Genomic DNA, 25,473 nt, shown 5'->3' with positions numbered 1-25,473 from the left:
AAATGACTGTGTATTGCAAATGTATGCATTACTAGTAAGATAACATTGTAAAACTAATTTCTTTCTCTGAATGAATAATTATGTTTATTGCAATCCTCAGCAAAAATTCAGATATACACTATGCTACTTTATTCTAAGGAGCAAAGGACTCTCCAACAAAGAAAAACTTAATTAGCACCACATTCTTTTTTTTTATGATTTTTTTATATAATTTTTTATTTTTTATAAACATATATTTTTATCCCCAGGGGTACAGGTCTGTGAATCACCAGGTTTACACACTTCACAGCACTCACCAAAGCACATACCCTCCCCAATGTCCATAATCCCACCCCCTTCTCCCAAACCCCCTCCCCCCAGCAACCCTCAGTTTGTTTTGTGAGATTAAGAGTCACTTATGGTTTGTCTCCCTCCCAATCCCATCTTCTTTCATTTATTCTTCTCGTACCCACTTAAGCCCCCATGTTGCATCACCACTTCCTCATATCAGGGAGATCATATGATAGTTGTCTTTCTCTGCTTGACTTATTTCGCTAAGCATGATACGCTCTCCACATTCTAATGCTATGAGTGCACCGTGTGATTTCACATAGTCTTTCAGCATTTATCCAAGTAGTTAATATTTTGAATGAATAAAATCGATGAATTAAGGTGCTGATATTTATACATGCACATGAAATTTAGGAGAAAAACAACTTGAAATGCTTAAAGAAATGGCATTTTATATCTTTTCTTAAAAATATATCCTTCAAAGACATGCCTTGTTCTTAGCAAGGTTTTTTGTCCTGATTGTTCTCAATTTGGGAGTACATCTGTCTGGGAGTGGAATAACAATGTCATCAATAATACTAATAGCCTTGACTGGTAAATTATAAGTAGTTGATTAATCCTATTATATAATATTATATACTATATCCTCCAGTGTTACTATATATAATATATATATTATTATATTATGTATAATAATATATCTTATATTAAATATATAATAATTATATGATAATTATTATATAATTATATAAATATATATTATTATATGTATAATGCTATATCAAGTAGTTGATTAATACAATTCTAATTTGGTTAAATAGGTGACTTTGATTTTTGGAAATAGCATATATTCTGTAGGCCAATTATTTTAAAAAGTTGTGCTTTTAGAGAAGAAAAAAAGAAAAAATGGACATTTCTCTACCTATAAAACCATCTTCAAGTAAATTTGAAGATTAACAAGGCATTTTCCAACCTCAGGAAACTTCAGGCAAAAATAGAAATATGGCGCTCCTTCAGACAGATAAGTCACTATTCACATATTAAAAGTTGGTTAAATTGTACTACATTTATCCTTTGTTTGCTAATTTCTAATTTTTCAAATACCAATTATACCAAAGTGCAAAATACTGAATAAGAAAACAATACCAATTAGGTAGGATTCATCTATTTCTCAATTTAAGAACAATATGCATTCAGGATTATAGTGACTTTGAACTGTTTGCTTTCTTTCATGAACTTGTATCTGTTTGGCACTGGGCAATTTCTTCTCTCTGCCTCCAAAAGAAAAGAAAAGAAAGAAAGAACATTCAGTGTCTTCTCTCACACAAATTCGTTTTTAAACATATATATGCAAACAGAAAATGAACACTGTATATAAACTGATGAATACTGGGTACAGTGCTTGTTGCTACCAAATCATGATTTATATATGAGAATTTATTTATAGCATGAACATTGCCTCCTTTTCTAATTACCATGTTTAGGTTCTCATCTTCGTTATAACCAGTACAGCATGGTTACACATTCATTTCAAATCTTCTGCAGGTGTCCTCAGACATAAGCAAATTTAAACAACAGTGTCTAACTGGGTTCAGAAATTAAAATGCCACTGGAACAGCCTGGCTAAGTTCTCTTTTGTTCTTAGGGCTCTGACAGCCTTAAACTTAGCCTGATATTCTACTTGGTTCCTCTGTCAGATACAAGGAGGACTGGAGAGTCTATTAGCTCCCCTTCACTCACTCCCAGGTTTATGCAGAACTGAAGATGCCATAACACAGGAGTGCCTGTATTTGGAAAGCTTCTTGGAGATGGCTTTTACTTTAGACATTATACTGCAAACCTTCTTCTTTACTTCATGGTTATCTAACAGGTGATCATGAAACCTTGCTATTTCCTGCTTAATGTGTACCCCGTTGTTCTTATCTGGCCCCTGAGAGCCTCACCTTAATAAATTCTGATGTCTTTATTTTAAAAGTATTTTGATCTGAGCTAGTTCAGAACTCTCAGAGGGCATAATCAAATTAAAATGTTTTGCCACACTCTATGATAGTAACACTAGAAAAAAGAAAGGTGGAATGAAAGAAGAAAAATAAATAACTAGAATGAAATAGAAGTTGTAGACAAAGAATGCCCCATGCATTAGAGGAGTATTGATTCCAATCAACATTTGAAAGCCTCAAAATTTACCAGCTCAAACTAGGAAAGACCAAAGAGATCACTTCACCCAGTGATTCTCAATCTGGGCTGCATATTAGACCCACCTTGTAAATTTAAAAGAAAAAAAAAAAGATATTCCCACCAGGACCCCATCCAGATCCCTCTGGAAAGGATGACTTAACATAGTACATTTTTTAAAGCCTCTCAGGTTATTTTCATGAGCAGCCAGGGCTGAGAATCACTGATTGTTTAGTCCAACCTCAGATGAACAAATAGATGCTCAGAAGATACATATACTGCAATAACCACACTCTGGGCAGGAGGTCCACTTGGCAGTACTTCTACAACCTGGAAACACTAGAATGGAGCCTGGGGGTAAACAGCTAGTACAGATTCTTTCCTTTCAGCTCTTAAAACCATAAGGGAAAATGGTTCTCAAAGTTGATGTTTATTGGTGGAAATAGAAGATGAGATGCTTCTTGTAACTTTCATTTTGATCAACCCTCAAATGTCTCATCTAGCTGCAATTCACTTTCAAATGACACTATAGAAGAAGCAAACAAACAAACCATGAAATCCATGGTTCTCAAAGTATCATCCCTGTACCAAGAGCATCAGAATCACATGGGAACTTGCTAAAATGCAAATTATTGGACCCCAACCCAGACCTGTTGAATCAAAAAATCTGGGAGTAAGCCCCAGCTATCCAGTTTAACTGGACCTCTGTGAGAATCTGATGAACACTGAAGTCTGAGAACTACTGACGTGGAGCATCAGATGAGAAAACAGGGCAGGGTGTTCATGCTGCAATGAATAAGTATAGGGACTCTGGGAGTATAAGAAAACAGAGACTGATGCAAGTAGATACATCAGGGACAGCAAAACACAAAGCAAATAGAAGAGATGATATATGTTTGTGTTTGATAATTTTCTATTTCCTGTCTTCAGTGACTGACATACTGTATATATATTGATACAGGTGTGTATACATGTATATAAACATATATATGTGTGTGTACACATATTTACACACATGTATGCATACACACACACACACACACTCCAAAAGGATAAATTAGGAAATTGAGAAAAATTAAGACACATGAAAATAAGGGTAGAAAAATACTAAATCTGCAGAAATGCTTATGTAGAGAATTCCTACAAACTTGTCATAGGCACAGTGGCCAAAGCAAAGGAACGCATTTCATGTGAAACCAGGAACAAGTTTCACATGAAACCTGAAACGGGTTTCAGATGAGACACAACTTCTGTTAGTAATGAGGCATAACTAAGCAAAATTTCTTTCATGAGTCATTGTAATGAGAACATTTCAGTAGAGCAGATGATGTCCCTGGGTCCCAGCATGTTATGAGTATGCTTCACAGAGGTCCCCTTCCTTTAACAACTGAGGGTTGGCAGAGGACAAGGTCAATGTCCTATTATAAAACTAGAGAGCTATGTTAAGTGCTTAAAAAGATGGCTTCTCCAACTCGAAAACTCTAAGACACTCAGTATTTGTGGGAAAAGAAATATCACAGAAGCAAATTATCCGTATCCACTGGCAGCCTGCACTTCTTCTTGATAAATAGCTCAAGATCAATTCATTCTTGTGTAACTGCCTAATTTCCCATGACATACAATAACTTGAACATTCTTGCAAGGATGATTTTTAAATTTATATCATGCTTGGTTTTATTTTGTTCTGTTACATTTTCATTTTTGTCTTAAATAAAATGTGCCTTTACAAGAGCCTATTAACTAAGAAATACAAAGATGTATTATCAAAGTCATGACTTCATATTTTTTATCATTTTGCATGACCTACATACAAGGTATGTATGCAGAAGATAAAAGTTTGGGGTAAAATGATCTGGAATTTTCTTAAGAGCCTCAAGAAGGATAGAAAGAAGAAATTTAAAAGTACATGTTTCTTCTTTCTCACCACCTTCACACACCTTCTGAAACACTGAACTAATGTGGCCAAGTATAACCATAGGTTGATGCTACCCAGTTAAAAGAGCATTGGTGTCAATTCCTCACTTGATCTCACAGCTGCATCCTTCAGCATCCTGTGGGAAGTCATCTCCGCCCAAATTCTACTCTGTGAAAAAATAAGGCTCACAAATGTGTTTAGGTTTTGAGGCCTCTTCACACCTTTGCCATTGATGAGTTTGCATGCAGATTAACTTTGAATATATTTATCGTAATGATATGCTGAGTAATGGAGATGGACTTCTTTAGCTCCATTTGGAACTATTTCATTTCTTTACTTTTTTGTCAATTCAGGAATCAAGTACAGAAATCAGCAAATTCTGTGGCTCACTAATATAATGTAAATGTTCATTATGATATGAAATAGCTACACTTACGTTTATAACGTATATGTATATTTGTGACTATAAGTAGCAGATACGTAGTCTCCTATGACTGTCAAAGCTGTTGTGATTACACTCAAGTAAAATGCTATTTTTATGAAATGACACTGAAGATATTATCAAATTGTATTCACCATGTACTTTTTTTAGAGGTGGGGGAGGTGCAGTGGGAGAGGAAGAAAGAGAATCTTAAGCAGGCTCCACACCCAGCATGGAGCCCCACCTGGGGCTTGATATCAAAACCCTGAGATCATGACCTGAGCTGAAACCAAGAGTCAGACACGTAACTGAGTGAGCCACACAGGCATCCCCTTCACTATGTACTTCTTTAGAGAAGCACCACATTAAGATGCTATTTGGAAATTCAAATATAATTTGAAAATAAAAAGCAACCTTCCTTGCAGTTACAATCAAGAGGTTTTTAAATATTAAGCCCAGAATTTTATCTTCTTTCATGCAGCATGCATCAAAAAAGATTCAATTTCCATCAATATCAAGAAAGCAGAATAATATTACTGTTGTTTTATGTTATGTATCAGCTATAAATCATCAAACACTAAAAAACTGGGAGTTAGTAGAGCGATCTACTCTCTTTTATTTCTCTCACATCATGTTTAGTGCAACACCATACTTGAGGTTTTACTTTTGCACTTGCTTTTTCGCATTTGCATTTTTCACTTTTGTATTTTGTGCATGAGAAAAGTTCTACTTTACCTTTCATCAAACTCCATGTTGAAGGTATACATTCAACACTTTTTTTTTTTAATTTTTTTTGTCTTCAAATGACAGCAGCTTCAGAGACATTTGAAAAGGCAAAGCAGGGAAGGAGCCTGGGTGGCTCAGTCACTTAAGCACCTGCCTTCCACTCAGGTCATGATCCCGGGGTCCTGGAATTGAGCACCATGTCAGGCTACCAGTTCAGGGGGGGCCTGCTTTTCCCTCTTGCATGGGCTCTTGCTTGCTCCCTCTCACTTTCAAATAAATAAATCTTTGGAAAGGCAAAAAGGGAAGGGAGATGCAAAAGTACTGCATCTGGTGTACATAATTAATGAAATTCATTTGTATTGAGTGTGGAGGAAAATTATACCAATTAATCAGTTAGAATATTTCATAGTAAAAAACTCTGCTCAAAAAAAAAAAAAAAAAAAGAGATCAAAAGGTGATGAAATTTCAGGAATACAAAATGAAGGCCGGGCACTGAGAAAGACCCAATGGACAATGATGAACACTGAGAAAGTTGAAACACATCCACAGGTGAACACAGCCACATCCAGGCAGGTGAAAATGCTGATGATGCAGTAGGAGAAACTTCTTTCAGTTCTAAGGAACTGAAGCAGAATTATCACACACCAAAATAGAATGTGTGAATACGCATCCTTGCATAGATCATAGATCTATCCTGTAGTTGTATGAAGTATCAAGTTTTGTACACTTAGAATTTAAATAATACCAGTTATCTACAGCATTGGTATAGACATACGGGGCAAAGGTGGGAGACAGACAATTCTTAATACTTTCTGTCCTTCCAATAAATAAATATATTGGGTACAGACTGCAAATGTTCACTGACAGAGTTAACACCCACAAGTTTGTATTTCTGTTAAAAAATAAATGACAGTAAGGAGAATCCTTTGGTTACTACATAACCAAAATGTTACAAGGGCTGCTCCTAGAAAGAGACAAAGCAAGAACCAGATTCTTAACTATAGAGAAGTAACTGATGGTTACCAGAGGGTAGGTTGGGTGTGGGAATGGGTAAAATAGGTAAAGGGGATTAAGAGCAGACTTATTGTGATGAGCACTGAGTAATGTATAGAATTGTTGAATTGCTATATTATACAACTGAGACTAATATAACAGTGTATGTTGGCTACACTAGCATTAAAATTTAAAAACTTAAAAAATGAAAAAAATAAAAATAATGAGATTTTTAAGCTTTTTATAAGACAAAATGGGGGAGAGTGCTGCTCCTGAAGCTGGACAGGAAGGAAACAAGAAAGCAATTGACATTTACTGGTAAGACAAAACACTTTTCAAAATTGTTCAAATATATAAGTCTATCAAGCATTCATGAATTTGTTAACTTACTAGAGAATGATAAAAAGCAAGTAAAATAGAATTGGAAAATGATTCTTAGATCTTTATATTTTTGGTATATTTTAATATTTCTTTCAGTGCTATTACAGTAGTTGTGACTATTGTAAAGAAAATTGAAAATAGAGAAAACTATTCTAATTTAAACTTAATTACCTGGCTAGATAATCATTATTTAGATTTTGATACATTTCCTTCTAATCTTTTTATGCATATAATTTTAATAGGATATGTTTTCAGTTATTTCTGTTCATGACAAGGTATAAAGTTCATACACATAACTTTTGGCAAAAAAAAAAAATGATTTTTCTCTAAGTGGAAATTCTGTCAAGATTCTGAATGAATGAAAGTTGTTATGATTTTATTTTTATAAGGCAATTTAATTTGGGTCCACAAAATCATGCTTTCTGTTCTATGATCAAAAAACAGATGGTTGGAACAATGAAGTGGTAGGAGAATCATTCTGGACATACTACACACCAGGAAAATATGAATTAGAAAGAGGATGTAATAAACCACATCATTAGTGATATATTTGCCATTCTACTACTAGGTAGAAAACTGTATTGCAAATATAATTGCTATTTGAAATGATTATGTGTTGTTAGTAATTCTAGTGCTATTTGGAAAGATAGCCTTCAAATACGATTATGTATTGACATATCTCACATGCAAGAGAGTAGTATGTATGAGAAAGTGTGAAACTACTTCTTTCTGTTTTTCAAAATGACTGTCCCATACAATGTAACTACATTAAAAATTAAATCACAAACATGATGGTTTCTAAACAGTACCCGCAATGACAAATGCTCAGAGGACTTTTAGATCGATAAATCTTAAATGTCTGTCCCGAGAAGATTTAATTAAAACTCTAAAGCCAGTAAGTCTGTCTTTTCTTCCCATTGTTCCACAGGTCTTCCCCGCTTCCTTTACCCAAACTGATGAAGTTTCACCAGCTTTACTTGTATAATATCTCTTGTTCTCTTTCTCCATTCTCCCAACTATTTCTCTGGTTCTTGTTCTTTACTACTATTGATTTTGACTATTATAATAGTCCCTTCTTTTTCTCTCAGATCTCTGAAGTAACACAGCCAGATTAACCTTACTAATAATCTTATTTTCTTACTCAACTTTTGCAGTGGTTTCCCACTCCAACTGAATACACTTAAAGCTTTTTATGTGTGTGCTTATGTGTGTGTATGTGCATGTGTGTGCACACATGTATATGTAGGTGTTGATGTTGGCACTGGATGAAGGAAATGTACATTAGGCTCTCCATAATCTTACTTTATTTTTTGGCATGACATCTCACTACAATCCTATCCAACCTTCTCATGTTCCTTTCAAACTTGGTCACATCTTTCACTCCATTACCTGTTCAATTCTACTTCTAAGCTTTCACTGGAAATATCTCCTGGGTCTGGAGTCACCTAACAACTACCATCTTCATCTGCCAAAATTCTACCCAAACTGCAATTCTAGCTCATATGCTCCATCTTCCATTAGACTCTGACCACGTCCCCATCCCCTAATCTGTACTTGATTTTTCCCTCTCTCACATACAACAGCACTTGACATGCCACACCTCACATTTTAACTTGTATTCTAGCTATTTGTGCCATTATCCAATGTGTAACCTGTCAAAGAATAGAGTCCGTAAAGACTGAGACATTCATCTTTGTCACAGCACCTTGAATAACCTCACACATAGTGCATACACAAGGAACTATTTGTCGAGATAATGATTAATAAATGAAGACATGAATGAATAAGTGAATAAATGAATAAAGCCTGATTCATTCTTCATTCAAAGTGGAGCTGCTAAAAAGCAACAACAGTATTGTGCCAACACACTTCCTTGCCTGTTTATAAAAATTCGTAAGCAGAAGCATATTTCTAATTCATTCAATGCATTCTCGGTTATCTGTAAATAAATTATCCGCTCTGTCAATTATCCATGGCAGCTTGAGAATTCCTTTATGTAAGACTCAGCCAGATAAGATTAATGAGTGGACAACAAATGGAAGGAAGTCATGGTTGAAAGAGAGGTTATGAAGGTTCAGAGACTTAGCAATCACAAGAGAGTGTTATCCTATCCCCAAACCAATGTGAATTAAGAATCTCTGCCACATGCAGAAAGTAAAAAGACTAAAAAGTAATGATGATTTTTCTGGTAGTTCTGTTATGATGTATGTACAAAAGCCCTACTCTGTCTGTGACCAAATAGATTTCTTTGGTTATACCTACACAGAAAGCAAATAATATTATTGTCTGCCCTTTTGTTTTCCCTGTCCCATCGGTCAATGCATGAAGCTGATAACTTTAAGAATACCTGTATAGAAGTATCTTTAGTTTAATTTTATCAATTTTACAAACAACCCAAAAAGACTGCAAAGCTGACATAAAATGACTGTGACATGTGTGAGAATGTAGAGAAAATTGTTACATAGTTATCTTCATTCAACATTTATTATCTATTTATTCATCTGTTTGTCACCAAAATTATAAGATAGGATCTGGAAAGATAAATACTACTGGGGGAAATCAGTTCCTTTACCCAGAAGTAAATTGTACTCTGAGCTCACCAACAGAGTAAGGACAGGGCAGCAAAGGGTGGTTAACAGGGGAAGAATTTTTCCAAATGTCAGAATACATCTTTAGGTCTCTCCTGACTTAGAGGATTTGTACAGTTTGAGGTGATTCTAAGACTACTGACAAAAATCTGCTGTTGTTGGATACACTTGGGGCTGGGACTCTTGGGACTATACTTGCTAGCACATGGGGAAGAAATGTGATGTACTCCAAGAACCCATGGAAACTTTGCAGAAAGTCTTCTAAGAGGATCTACCCTACTATGAGACTAAATCCCTAGGCTATGAGTCCCTGTTGAGAATCCTTAAATCCAATCAGGGTTTAAACTCCTGTTATCAAGAGGATCGAACAATTACCAGCGGTGATGACAGCCATAGGAAAAGAAATTCAGGTGGAAACTTCCCAATCCATTGCAGCTCACACAATTAAAATACCTATAAACTCAAATAAGAACTGGCCTCCCTGCTTCCATTATAGGTGCAGCAAGGTGACCATTATCTTTCTCCACTCTTTTCCATCAGTGTGGTATCTTGTTGGAAGAAGATGTGGCTGATTAGCCACAACTTTGTATCAGCTCCAGGATCAAGTCAGGAGCTGGGGACATTGCTGTCACTGTCTTTGTTGTTGATCATTCCCTACAGCTCTGTGCAGATGGTCTGAGGTTTTAAACAAGTCAGTGATTACAAATTAGGGTGTGAAATTGAACTCAGGAAGTCATGCTATGTACCAAGTTTTTCTGAGTTGAAAATATTCCTTTCAGAAAACAAAACACTTTAAAAAATCACTTGTGTGTGAAGAACTGTCACTCATCTGTAGATGTCAAGAAAATTGTCTGGCAGATTCAGAATGACCAATCTTGTGATTATAAAAATTGTATTAGCCATCCATAGACTATTTTTATTCTTATGTCATAACTGTATTTTTAATTAGAGTTTTCAAGATAGTCTTGAACTCAAGCTGAATGATAGGTAGCTTATTACTTCATCTGTGTAAAGAGAATTTTAGAAATATGACTTATAAGGTTTTTTTTTTAAATTCCAAAAATGTATGCTGATTCCATATCAGTAAGAGTTGGTTGAAACATTTGTTAGTAAGAATAATATTAAATACTGTCCATCTTCTCTGCATATTAAGAGTTACTTCTCCTTTCTACTTGCTTGACTTCCTGTCATGTTCAGATGGGATATAAAATTGGTTCCCCTCAGTTTAGTTCCTCAAATGCAAATTTAAGAGTGCATAGTATATGTAAGGATCATACACTTCTCATTTTCATTATAAGTGAATTTTCCCGAAACATAAACAAAACACTGGTACTGAGTAACAAGTTCTGAGAATTGCCAAATCATCTCACCAAGCTATCTCTTTTGATCTCTTCTTCAAACATGTTTAAATAGCATTCCCAGTCCATTTCTGATCCAGTAATTAATCATCTTTACCCTGACCTTTTTTAACAGTATTCTCATTTAAATTACTCTTAGCATTGTACTATACAAAGAAAATTTTGCCCTCCAAAATTAATAAACAAGAATTTAGCTAGGTCATAATACCAGAACTTGCATAGATGAAATAATTAAAAAACAAAGACCAGATCTGTGTAGTATAGGATTTAAGAGCAATGAAACCTCAAGAAATGGAGGGAACATTAGAGGGAAAGATCTAGAGGCTGTTCCTGTAAGGGTATGAGTCTTAGAACAGCTTAAATTTAGATGAGGTATTATCAAGAGAGGAAGGAAATTACAGGTACAAGATCATATTTGAGTAAATTCCCAGAGTGCAATGGACTAAGGAAACAACCATGTCAACATTGATTGAAGAAGTACCATTTAACCTTTATTGATCACTTAATTTAATCTTAACAAATAATCCTATGAACTGTAGACACTGCTATTTTCCTACTTTATTGATTAAGAACACGAGATTAAGTAATTTGACAGACATAGATAGGCAGAACCATGATTCCAATGCTGATAGTACTTTTAACAACCACACCAGTGTTCCCCAACATTCTTCACATCATGACATGTGTAGCACATGATGACATTTCTGAATCAATGAGGCTTAATGGACAGTACATCCAGGCTCTTTATATAGCCACTAGGCCTATAGAAATCAAGATCTTGGCATGGAGGGAACCGATCTATGGCAAAACCCACAGCTAATCAGGGTACTAATTATGCTAACCATGTACTGCATGTACATGTAGCTAATCATACTACTATGCCTCTATGTTAAGAATTAGTAGGAAATATAGCAGGAGAGGTAAGGTAAATACAAATTATGGAAGGCCATACGAAAAGCAGACAAGGTCATTTGGATTCTATTTGATTGATGATAGAGTTCTTGAAGAGTGACAGTATTTTAGAAAAAGATCTGAATAACTATGTTTTGAGAATGATTTGAGAAGAGCAAAGTCTTAAAGACAGCTGATATACCTATTGACCATCCAAAACTACTAGGAGATGGTAGTAACGAAGAAAAGAAAGAAGATATGGAAAACTGAGTCTGAAGTATATGGAAGGCTCCACGATAAAGGCAAGCTGAGAATGGGATACTTATTATCTGACATTTTTGGGAAGAAAAGCTAGTTTAATAGATGGTGAGATGTAGGAAGCATTCAGTGGGATACCCCCATAATGGAGTTAGAGAACTAGCTGAAGTTTCTTTCTATCAGAAAGGCAGGGGCTGGTTTTGAAGATAAGAAGTGTTTTGAAACCACAAGTCTAGGAGGGATGCTGGAAGTAGAAGTACAAAACTCCCAAGACAAGCAGAGAGGAAATGCTGACAAAGAAACAGTAGCAGGAAGGATCCAGTAGAAATCAGTATGAGGGAAAGAAAAAAAAAAAAAAAACAGAATTGTAACATTAAAAAAGAAATTGGAGGTCATGTTATTTAATTACTGTTGCATGAGCTCCTTTTACACTATGTCTGTCATATAAATACCCTACTTATATCTGAGTACTTTCAATGGTGGGAAGTTTGCACTGTCTTGAGGTAACTCATTCCATTTTCTGAAAGCTCTGAGTGTGTGTGTGTGTGTGTGTGTGTGTGTGTGTGTGTTTCAGGGAAATTTGTTTCCTTTAACTTCTACTCATTGGATCTAGTTGTGGGACAGAAAAGACCAGCTACCATTTCACACAATAGTTTTTCATATATTTAAAGACAGGTATCATGTAATTTCCCCTTTCTTGCTTTTTTTTCCCCCCTCCAAAATGTGAAATATAATAGTCACTAGTTCTCTGTATTTGTCTCAAAATTACTGCACTCATGTTTTATTTTTTACTTTTATAATTGACATATTAACTATATTACTTCAAGTGTACAACAATGATTTGATATCTGTATATATTGTGAAATGATCACAATAAGTCTAGCTAACATCCTAAACTCATACTTTAAAAGGTATCCCTTTGACTTATAATTCTGAATTCATGGAAGAGAGCCATGAATTTAGATCTGTTGAATTCTATATTATTTCCTTGTCATCTCTCACCATGATATCTCACCTACCAAATCATGTCATATTCTCATCTTACCTATCATTTATTACCTTCCCAGGCTCCAGAATCCTAACATTTTTGGTCTGTTCGCCATAACTAATCACTGTTTTATCCCTACAATCTTCTTATATACTCTTCTAATAACACTTTTCTCAACTTTAGGGCTAGTGGTCACAGAAGCCAAAAGGGAAAAGTTTCAAGAAGGAGGGGTTAGCCAACAATAAAAAAAAAAAAAAATCAGGAAAAATAAAGAAAAGGTTTTCAGACCTGAATCTTAGAAGGGTTTTGTAGCTTGGGAAAAAACTAATCTCATTAGTGAGGTAGATCTCCCATTCTTACATCACTGTTCTCTGAGGTGAAAAATGAGAGTCCTACAAACTGAAGTGCAGACACGAAAAATTGAGTTGCTTTTATAAAAACATGCAATACATTGCATTTATTAACTAGCAGCAATTTTTGTTGATTTTATTGATCACATATATACTGGTATTAATACCTCTGGGATAGTACTTACATTGTGTAATATTTTCTCATATATCCTATTTGATCCATTTGAGACTTACAATAGCCATGTAACATTTCAAGGATGAGAAAACCAACTATCCAAAAACTTATCTGAGGCCACCCAATATACAGATCTAAATGTACTCCTGTACCTAGGTTTCCTTGAGACATGTCTGTGACTTGACCGATGTAGGGATTCAAATTTGTCAGTAGCTAACTGCCCTTTATGGAGTCAGAATTCATGACCTTGGCCTTACAAGCATTGGTTCTAAACAACTACCAAAGTAGTCATTAAAAACAATTAGTCCCAATACAGCAAAAGCAGTGGCATCGGTGAACAAAATTAGTAGTAGTACTAGCAGTAGTGACCCATCATTCTATGACAAAATTAACAAATATTTGCCTATAATGTGCCAGGTACTGCACTCTTTCATCACCTTTAATCTGCATGACACCCTAAGAGGTTATTTTTAACCTCTTTCACACATGAGTAAACTGAGAACCTCTCCTGTTTACTGGAGCCAAAAGCAAGCATGTGAGTCAGGATTTGGTTTCTTCATGGGTCTCAAACACCAAATAATTTCATATTTTTAAAATTTCTTCCTGTGACAGTGGGGGAAAAAGGACCACAAAAAGGATATGAATTCATCCATGAGGGATATGACTACACTACACATAGACAACATTGGTCCCATTTCATCCCACTTTCAACATCAACTCTTCACCATTGTTGCAATTTCCCATCTCTCAAACCCATCCTCTCCCCATGATACATTAACCACAAGATGGCTTCACTCGCCTCCAGGCTCAGAGTCTAGACCTTATGACCAAGTATTTTCACACTGTGTTCGCTGATGCATCAGAATCCTTCGAGCCTTTGTCCTTCCCATTTCTGACTTAGTGATCTCAAGACGCCTTGGATTGTGCTACCAGCTGTAGACTTGCTCTCTGAGCGCTAAAAGCCGCTGACTCCTGGCAGTGTTAACAGCGTCCACTGTAAATTTGTGCTGTCTAATCTCACCAGGGACCTCACTGCCTCTCCATGGTTCTAATATTCATGCTTGGATAATTTCCCATCACATTCTCAAAGTGCCTTTTGCTAATTACTGACAGCCTCTCTAATACTTTAACCCCACACCTTCCTGCCTTCGGTGGAGCAGACACATGGTCTCCTGTATCCCACGAGACAGGAAGCCCCTCCCCAGATCCAGCAACTGCAATTCTTCTATCTCCTTCTCTTACACTTTTCCCTCTACATCTTGCTCACAGGAAAAAAAAAAGTGTCTGTTTACCTCCCATGTATTTTTCCACCTGTCCAAAGACACTTTTCTGCTATAGCTCCATTCCCCATACTTTCTTGATTTCTTAAGAATCTTCATTCAAACATGAAGCATTTTCTCTCTCTCTGTGGCATCTTCAGCTCTGCGTATGAACAAGTCCCCCTTTTCCCTGTTTAAAATAAATGAAATGAAAATTAAAAATAAAAGTGCCTCTAATCTGCTATTCTTTCACTGCTATGTTATTATTTCTCAAAAAGAAAGAGAAATTACATCTGTTCATTCATTTACTTGAGCATTAACTTCTCATCCAATGTTTAATACCTTTCAATATGGTTTCCGCCCACATGGATTCTAATCATTTTTAGCTCAAGAAAGTGAATTCTAACAATGAATGCCAAACTCTGCAGCATGAGAATTAGTTTGGAGGTAAGATTAATTTCCAGATTAAGCCATTACAAACATAGATGTATTCATAATTATTGTGCTTTAAGATTATTTAATTGGAGAGGGGTATGGAGAAAAATGCAGGTACAAAAGGAAGGAAATAGATCAGAAAGGTTTGCCAAACGAAAAAGTGGAAAAATGGGGAGCCTGACTGGCTCAGTCAGTAGAACGTGTAATGGTTAATCTCAGGATTGTGAGTTCAAACCCCACACTGGGCATGGAGTCTACTTAAGACAGAACAAAACAAAACAAAAAATTAGAAAGAGAGAGAGAGAAAGAGAGAGGAAGGAAGGACGGAAGGCAGGCAGGCAGGCAAGGCAAAGCAAAGCAGGGGGGAAAATGGCATGGACTATGGGAAGAAAGAGTTAAGAGCCTCTCTGAAATTATAGGGATGACGGCCTTTGGGTGTTACATACCGTAAATGGGCTTTGTTGCCACTCTACACAGTGTTACAATATTGTTTCAGATTCTTAATACCTGGATGATTGTAATAGTTGTCCAAATGGGATATCTGCCTCCAGATTCTGTTGTCTCCTTCTAGATTCACCTTACACTCTGATGCTATTATCTGATTTTCTTTGCATGTAGCAAAGATGAAGAAAATGTGAATGAATGAATAAATGAATGAAAAAAATCCCAAAAGTACATAATCACTATGACCCTCAGAAGGATTCCTTTTTAATGATAAATTATTAAAAAAAGAAAACTTATGTAAAAAAAAAAATTCTACCAGAACCAAGAAGCCTTGACAATGGAGCAGATGGGGAGCAGTGCAGATCATATTATGATACATTAGACCAAACAAAACCAAACAAAAATCTATTTCTCTTAAAACTCAAACATTAAGGGAGGGACTTTAGGTACACACACACACACACACACACAATTTCCAGAATTTAATTTGCCTAACACTATTTTGCAGTCTGCTTTTCACAGAAAGCTAGAAGGTATATGGAAGTAGAAGTTTATTCAAGTCATAAGTGGTGAAAGTCTCTTTCACCACTAATACACTGATTAGACTATAAGCAGCCAGTTAAAAGAGCAAAATGCTAATAAAGTTTGTGATTTCAGCTTTTTCTTGTCAGTAGACGATAGACACTGAAGTCAATCACCAATAATTTTATAGAATCACTCAGTTCCCAAGCCTCAATTTCCCATAATGTAAAAATGCATTAAAATTACAAATATTTTACAATACAACTTTATTATTAAAATAATTTTCTCTACACAATTATTCTGTTGGAGAAAACAAGTGTATGCTTTTATTACTGTGTTTTCATTTATAATTTGGCAATTTTGGTTAGTGTGAAATATATCAGCATAAGAATTCTTTAATTCTTCTCATAATGGCACCATCACATTATTTTTTATTTCCGGTAGAAATTTCAAGTTGATATTTAGCTCTTAAGCTCATTTAGAACAATCTCAGCATGATTTGAAAAAGACTCTTGGGGTCCAACTCGAGTTGGATAATTTAGAAAAAATACAAAATGCTAAAATCATGTAAAAATAAATCTTGTGAAATGGGAATGAAAACGAATCAAGCTTTTGATTTTCCCTGTGGGAAATAACCTTAATTTTATGAAGAAATGAAATTGCTGGTGGTGCTTCAGGTAACGTTTCAGCAGAAATTTTTTTTAAATGAATCTGTGAGACATAGGAAGTTGGACTACAATCAGTAAACTGCTCAGGTCAGGTTGAACCCAGTAATCAGCAAGGTCTTTGTTTAAATCTGCTTATGAATAAATTACTTTATTCATGTCAGTTAAAAAAAAAATCAGAGCCTCAGAATCATCTTGGCAGCTGTGCAGCATTTGATGTGATCTTTTTTTAGTAATAAATTATCAGATGGCATTAACTGCAACTTTTTCTTTTTCAAATGAGAAATGTCGCCACTCTCCCTGCAGAGTCTTCATGGATCAGCAGGTTTCAATGCCAGGCGGGGAAGGACTTTTGTTTTTATTGCGCACTTCTCTATGTAAGCTTTACTTCAACTTTTGTTACTTGCCAAAGTTGAATTTTATAAACCTTGTTTTATTATCATTGGTAATAGTCATATATTGTCTTTAATTCAGAATTGCTGTTTTTTAAAAAGAATTTTATTTATTTGAAAGAAGAGAGAGGGTGTACTCATACTCCCGGGGAGTGGCAGGGAAAAAGGGTCAGAGGAAGAGGAAGAATCACAAAGAGACTCCCCTCTATGGGCGGTGCCAGAGGCGGGGCCGACCTCATGACCCTGAGATCATGACCCTGAAACAAGAGTCAGACACTTAACTAACTCAGCCACCCAGGAGCCCCAGAATCACCATATTTAAGGCAACAGCAAGCAAATGTTTCCTATAAAGAAACAGGTAGTAAATATGTTAGTCCCTGTGGCCATCTGGTCTTTGAAGCAACTCTCAATTCTGCAGTTACAGTGCAAACACAGTTCTAAACAATACATAAACAAATCTGCGTGGGTGTGTTTCAATACAATGTTAATTACGAACACATGCCACAGTAAGAATTAGGCCACAGTTTGCTGACTCCTGATCTGAAGGAGTATCTTTGTGTAGAGGCAGAGACTTAAGAGATTCAAAGACATAAGAAATATCAACCTCTTACGCTGTGTAATTCATTAGGTTTCAATGGCTCCAAAAATAAATATTGCTACCAAATGAAGTGCTATAGAAACCCAGATTTGTTTTCACTGGTTGCTCTTATAGAAAACTGTAGTTTGTTCATGAAACGGTTCTTTTACTCAACAAATATCTACTGAACACCTATCTATCATGAGACCAGTACTCTATCGGCAACAATTGTGATTAAAAGTTCACTAAGCCCGGATTCCTAGGACCTATACCTGTGGCAAGAGGAGATATTCCAGACTTTCATACTAGAATTCAAATAGAGTAGAATATGAAAAATAGAATTCAGAAAGTTTTTAGTGTTTCCCCCCCACACCTTTTATATGTGGTGCTAATGTAACACTACTACTTCCTATATCAGTGGGAGTGGGGGGCAGGGGAGGAGGAGGACTCTGATTTTGAACTTCATCTCGTCACACCCACCCTAAGGATTTTAGAAGTCAGTGCTCCTTTTTGATTTTTTTTATTTTTACTTAAGAAAAAGAGATTCAAAATACTGACGTACTGTGTCATACTTCTTTATTCTGAGGTTAGGGAAGAGCTAAAGGTTGGTTTCAATTCCTGTGTCTTACTTCAGTAACAATTAGAGCATTTCATTTCCCCTGAGGAGACAGCTAAGATAGATAAATATGCTTTAAAAACCCACTCATTAAAACTCAAGCTTCTAGAGAATAGGACATATAGACCTAAAAGGAAAGAGCAGCAATTCAAGCATTCTTTAAGACTGCTGCTACAACTCAACTCAAAAACGTAATTTTTATAGATTTTTTTTGAAATATGCCATTCATATTTTCTAAAGATATTCAAAAAATATTTCCAATCAAATTTATTAACAACTTCTAACATCTGGGCAAATCATAAGAATTATTGAAGTGCTAAGATTTGTTTTTTGTTTTTTTTTTTTTAAAGATTTTATTTATTTATTTGACAGACAGAGATCACAAGTAGACAGAGAGAGAGAGAGAGGAGAAAGCAGGCTCCCCGCTGAGCAGAGAGCCCGATGTGGGGCTCGATCCCAGGACCCTGGGATCATGACCTGAGCCGAAGGCAGAGGCTTTAACCCACTGAGCCACCCAGGTGCCCCAAAGTGCTAAGATTTGAATTCATGATCTTGAGACATGAAAAGCTTATCTCCTCTAATGAGGAAAGCAAATTCTTAAAATTTGTAGATCAGAATAATGAAGATTTCTCAGACTGTGAATCTATGACATCTTAATTCATAGTAATTCAGTAAAGTAGTTGAACTCTGAATTCCTTGGAAGATGTAACAATTAAAATTTTAAAACAATAGAATTTACTATACTGAAACAATTTTATGTAGTTTTTTTTCTGTTACTTTAAACAATGATGATTATTGACAATTTAGGCAATTCATTGTGACCAAGTATGTGTGTGTCTTCCTAGGAAAATACAGTATTTTCAACCTGAAATTTTCAATGTTTACTTTATTCTTTGGTAACATGTTAAAATTTTTCATAATTCTTCCACATTGGTAGGATACCATAGGTACTAAATTATATACCATGCTTCTAAAAAACTGTCATCACACTAAAACAATAAAGTTATCAGATTCAAACATTCCTTACAATGCCTATAAATCACAACTCTTATATATGAAATCAAGCTTATGCTTAGAGACACTGACCTAGGAAACAGATTAAGCTGGGGAGATGGATCAATAGTTGTGCTATTAAAATCACATTAGTATAGAAACAAAATGATAAAACATTTTTGAGATACTAAGTATCCAATGGCTAATCACATGAACGTAAGTAGCAAGTGATTGAGCCTCCATTGGGTTCTGGATCCTGCTGAAGTGAAATGCACATGCTTTCTAATTCTTAGGTTGCAATTTCTAATGCCCTCTGGTATGAGCCAGAGAGGAAATCCACAGGTGAGAAACGTCCTCAGGGAAATCTCAACCTGACTGCTGTGTCCTTCCCCAGGATCTGTCACTGCGAAGGGGATGAAGAGAGCCCCCTCATCACACCCTGCCGCTGCACGGGCACCCTACGCTTTGTCCACCAGTCCTGCCTCCACCAGTGGATCAAGAGCTCAGACACGCGCTGCTGTGAGCTCTGCAAGTATGACTTCATAATGGAGACTAAGCTCAAACCCCTCCGGAAGGTATGGTATGTGCAGGAAATGGTTTGAAAGGGAGCACTGGCAACTGCAGGCATGTTTTAAAAATCCATTTCTTTCCCCAGTAGAATTTGGTAACATGCTAATATCCATGAAGAGTACATGCCTTGTGCTGGCCTCAATATGTGAAACAGCCAAATGTTTGCAAATAATCCTTTGTCTCTGTTTTATGTTCTAGGGCCTCAGATTTTTAGGTCATTCTTCAAAATCAAAAAAAGAACACGCATGTGTTTGTGAGTGTATGTGTATGTTGTTTGTGTTTGCATCATTTTACATATATATATATATATATATATATATATATGCACACATATGAAATAAATATACTTGTACTTTGATGTAATTGAATTGATGGAACTGTGAGAACATTGTATTTACTGCGGTCGATTCCCTGGAAGGTTAGGATAATAGATTACGGTAAATAATATCAACTGATCTAATTTCCTGAAAATCAAGCTTTAGGTAATAGAAAAGAATGTTTTCTTCCAAAAGGTGTGAACTCTTTTTTGCATTTGCCTTTGTTTGGGAATTTGGTGTGATAGTTCATGTATAATTAGAGTAGATAGAAAAAGTATTATTTTCCATATTGTGCATCAAGCTGGAAGAGAAAGGTAAGTTTTTTTTTTTATCTACAAACTTGATCTTCAAATTCCTCACTTTTATTTTGCTAAAGAATGAAGGTTAGAATATGGGTCAAATATAGGTAGCATCACACTCAAAGCGAGCAAAGGATAATTTGTGAAGGATACAAATGAAGACAATGAACTTTATGTAATTCATGCTCTATAGCGGGGGCCCTGGATTTTAGGATGTAACTTATCTTTTTACCTTTTTAACTTTATCTTTTTAGGTAAAAAGATAAGTTACATCCTCACATATATGGATGCCTCAATTTCTAAAGGAGAGTATGGATACTGCAATTTAAATAATGATTCTACCTAGAGCTGCTTTTTCATTTAAATTAAATGCAAAGCAAAAGTGGATGGAAAGAACATTGCTTAGAAATAAACACAATGAGGGGTGTCTGGGTGGCTCAGTTAGTTAAGTGGCTGCCTTCAGCTCAGGTCACAATTCCAGGGTCCTAGGATCGAGCCCCGCTCGGGCCCCTGCTCAGCAGAGAGCTGTTTCTCTCTCTCCCTCTGCCTGCCGCTCTGCTTACTGTGCTCTCTCTCTCTATCTCTCTGTCAAATGAATAAATAAAATCTTTAAAAGAAAGAAAAGAAATAAACACAATGAGCCCCAGAATGAGGAGAGATGTAAAGCAAACAAGAATATTCCAATAGGAATGCGATGGGTTGTTGCCATTGCAATTCTTCATTAATTCTGAAAATCATGGGGAGGGAGAAAAGCATTCCTTGCTTTTGCACAGCCTTGATTTTAAAAGTCTGCAAATGATTTATAGATGTCAGAACTGATGTACAGAATGCCTTTGGCTGGCTATGCACTGTCTTTTCTTAATATATGGGGTAACTTGAGTGACAAAAGGTGACGCTCTGTTCCTCCAGGTCCCAGAGCAATCAATGCCAGAAATAGAATGGACCCTTACTCTCTGCCCTTTGCTTCATCCATTGAACAGATACTGTGTGATGTCTGGAGTAGCTAAATAATACATTGTGCTCTGTGATTCTGTAAATTTCTCTTCATGGCCCTCAGGGACCTGCAAATCATTTCAGAGTATCTGTATATTTCACCATGTTTTTTTTTTTCCAACTTCTATCTATATAAAATGTTCATTTCAACTTTGTCAAATGTAATATTTCAATTCGAAAGCAACAATTTAGGATAATAAAATATTCAGATTTTTCTCTTCTTCATACTATCTATCCCTCCCCCATTTTTGTATAATAAACAATACATGATGCTGTGTGGAACTTGAAAATTCGTATTCTACCTTCAGATTTTGTGGAATCATCCTTTATGTACAACTTTGATCCTTTCTTGGTAGTCCATTCCCAATCATTTACAACCCTACCACAAAATCCATTTTTTCTCAAATAGGTTAGTTGAGAACCAGAGAAAGGCAGTGAATACATCCATCTTTTTTAATATTCTTAATAATGAATATGTGTGGCAATCTAGTGGGCACCTACTGGCTATCAATTAATGATATATCTTTTCTTTTTAAAAAACATGTCCTTTGTCATAAGTATTGATGAAGGACAACATCTCAACATCCATCATTTTTAATAGCATTTTTATATCTACAGAGGATGTTGGAATCTAATCCAGAGGTTGCTTCCTGATAGCCCACAGATGTGTTTCTTTTGACCCACAGGGCTTAACATTTGAAACAGATACCAACATCTAGATGTGTGGGTATTTCATGTAAAATTCCACATATTTGTGTGCTTAAAAAATCACAGAACCTGGCTCTCCTGGAACCACATCCCCATAGAACAACATCTATGGGGTAGCGAAGTGGAGATGAGTGAGGCTAGTGCCTTTAAAAGGCTGTTTGCTTTCAAGGGCTCCACATTTCCTAGCCCTCCCTCTGAGTCTGATCCCAAGACCTTGTGCCATTCCCACTCATCTGTCGCTCTAGACTAAGACTCTGAATTTTCAGCTCCTGGTCTAACATGTGAGTCCTACACGTGAGAAATATGCATTCTGTCCCTGCCTTTATGATCTATGGATTTTAAAAACCTAAAAAAAGTGTTCCAAACTTTTACTTTCTCCTTGAAAATGGTGAGGCATTGGCATAATACTATGTAAATGGCAGTGATTAAAATGACTTCAGATTCTGAGATGACATAAACTCTATAGATATGAGGCAGTTGTAAACTGTTCTAGATGGTTTATTTTGATGGCACTAAGATTCATCAACAGTTTTCTTTTGATAGATTTGGATTACAAATGACAGGTATAGCATTGCTTAGAATATACACAAAGTATATTCCATTAATTGCTCTCAACTCAGTAATTCCATTACAGTTTATAACATTCTAAAGACCAACTACATGAAACAGTTAATTTAGCTAATGATTCTGAATGTCTACCATTCTCCAATACAGGCAGGAGATTCTGTTTAGATGAAATAGCTTCTTAAGGTGGAAAGGTGCAAATCGTAGTCTGACGAATCTTGGGGCTTAATAATCCCTAAAGAGATCAGTAAAACCTTACCTCACTAATTGCCACTATTATTACACCAAAATCTTTAATTAGTAAATTCATCAAGGTATCCTAATGTCTTCAGAAGAAAAACCTTTAAAATCTAAATGAAACAAAGGACTTCTTTGAAAAAAAAGCAGTTTTCATCATCTTAAAGTTAGCAGCTCACCTACTTTTATAACACTCAGTAAAAGCCCCACGAATAACCCAGGATCAGAAATAATTCCAAGGGCCCAGGAAGGACAAAAAGATAAAAATACACAAAACAGTACAGTTCGGAAATGCATGCAATATCAGTTAGGAAGCATAAAATCTTCCCCTGTTCCAAAGCTGAAGAATTGCATTTGATTGCATCAGATTTGAGTCTGAATAGGAGAGACCAGTGGCTGGATATGAAGCTAAGCTTGTGAGGTCAGCAAATGGTACCGACAACTTTATGTTCCCCCTAAATTATTTCTTTATACAGTTTCTCATATGCAAACCATTTGACAAATACATAATACAAAATATTCACCTCTATGCATCCTTTTGCTCCTTGTCTCATTTTTAAATGAGACAGTGAATCAATTACCTTGGCTTTAGTAATGATTAGATCAAACCACAAGCACTTGTCATTTTTGTAGATCAAAACAGTTGAATATTGGAAACTTCATAACATTTAAGTTCTGGGTGAATTTATTATGCCAAGTAAAAAGAAGTAATCATTTTTGGTATTTCTACACTTGCACCATAATGAATTGCAAAGTTTCAGTTGAAATATCTACTTTTTAAAAAATGAAGAACTATAATTGAGAAATGCTATGTTAATTCTTTCCTTTCCCCTTAATTTGACATAACATTTGTCTTTCAAAAGAGCCAGTGCAAGTTACCATAGCAGACCAATAGCCCATAGGTTATTATTGATTCTGCACTAACCTGGAGGTCTTGCAGGTCATAGTCTTAAAATTAGATAGGATGGAGAATGAGGTCAGACTCCTAGCTAGGATCTTCTGAGTACGCCATCTGAATAATGCTACTTCATCATATGTAAGAAAATTTAAAATGCTGCATTTACTTACCATTCTGGAGAATTTGCAATTTTACTAATACAACTGCTCCGTACTGAATTTCAACTCTGTGCCAGATATTTAGAATATATCAGTTAACTATTATCTTCATTACAACCCCATTTCATGTAGGCACGTGGAACCTATTTTACATGAGAAAAAGGAGACACAGGATCAACCTTACTTACTATCACACACCCCAGAGCTCCCTGATTCTAAAGCTTATGCCCATGTATGGTGTCGTGCTGCCTTAAGTGGCTGACAGTCTCTCTCTTTAAGCACCAAAACCTCAGTTTTTATCCAGACCATTTCCAATGGAAATCTTCCAAAAGAAATCTTTCTGAAATAAATTTTTTTTTCTAAAATCTTTCTTTTTAACCATGGATATTTTACCCAATGTATTTTCTTAGTACTTAGTTACACCACTATGGATACATCACTTATTTTATAGGTTGAAAAACCTTAACTGGCTCCAAAGCATTGAAAGCTGTTTATCTTTAACTTTAAAAATAAACTGTCAGTTATTTTACCAGCAAAAATGGGTTTAATCAGGAATAGCAGATAATTGCAGTTTGGGTCAAGCAATCTACAGCAAAATCATAGAAGTCCAGAGAACAAAGGAGAGGGAGGGATTCTCTTTTATAGATGAAAAGGGGAAGTCCAGAGGGTTATAATAAAGAAAAGAGTCCACTGGAGTAAACTTGGAGTTCAAAGTATAGTGGCTTTTCTTTGGTGGACTTGTGACTGTCTCATTGGCTGAGCTCCTGCGGGTAGGTGGGGGAGGGGAGAGAAAGAAGAAAAACCTTTTCTTGGTCCTGCTGAAATATAAAGAGCTACAGTAGCATCACTTGCAAGGTTCTTTATTTCTGTTGGGATCTGTAGTTGATGACTATAGTACAGCGTGTGAGAGCTACCCTCTTCTGATCTCCTGACTTCATTTCAAACAAGATTTTCTTTTATTACTTTTCACATCTTGATTCTGCATCTGCCAACCTGGCATGTTTGGAAAGCCCTTTATAGGGGCAGAAAAGATTTCCTTTCTTCCGTTTTAGGTCCTTCATCTGGTCCGATAATTAAATCAGTATAAGATAGATTAACAGTAGAAAAACAAGCAAAACTTTGATAACATCTCTACGTGGGAGAGACCAGGAAAACCAAGTAACTCACTGAAATGGCCAAAGCCATCACCCTAGATACCATCTTCAGCTGAAGACAAAAGAAGACCTTAGGGAAAGGAGACCAGCTCTGGGAGGTTACCAGGAAAACCAGTATGCAAGAGTAAGTTTAAGTAGATTGAAGTTGTTGTCATCTGAACTGATAAGAGTTCTAGAATCACC

The 25,473-nt window shown here is 35.9% G+C and overlaps 1 protein-coding gene and 1 long non-coding RNA gene across 4 annotated transcripts in view; one reads left to right on the top strand and one right to left on the bottom strand.

Moving 5' to 3' along the window:
• Window positions 1-25,473, top strand: part of MARCHF1 (membrane associated ring-CH-type finger 1) — a 318,555-nt gene that overhangs the window by 238,817 nt on the left and 54,265 nt on the right. For both annotated transcript variants that reach the window (XM_045068436.1, XM_004775535.3), the window contains one exon: window positions 19,787-19,967. In XM_045068436.1, coding sequence (XP_044924371.1) covers window positions 19,787-19,967 — 181 coding nt within the window. The remainder of the gene's footprint in view (window positions 1-19,786; window positions 19,968-25,473) is intronic.
• Window positions 1,035-24,340, bottom strand: LOC106004006. 2 transcript variants are annotated; one of them, XR_001176825.2, is made up of 3 exons: window positions 24,149-24,340; window positions 14,782-14,938; window positions 1,035-1,545 (listed from the first exon to the last, which is right to left on the bottom strand). It is a non-coding gene; the product is annotated as an uncharacterized LOC106004006 (long non-coding RNA). The 2 variants fall into 2 exon arrangements; XR_001176826.2 differs by having other exon boundaries at window positions 1,035-1,541.

This window comes from Mustela putorius, unplaced genomic scaffold (genome assembly GCF_011764305.1).
Source record: "Mustela putorius furo isolate JIRA1106 unplaced genomic scaffold, ASM1176430v1.1 tig00003907_pilon_pilon_pilon:0A:0A:0A:0A, whole genome shotgun sequence".
Classification (NCBI taxonomy): domain Eukaryota; kingdom Metazoa; phylum Chordata; class Mammalia; order Carnivora; family Mustelidae; genus Mustela; species Mustela putorius.
This window is presented reverse-complemented; position numbering and strand designations above follow the sequence as displayed.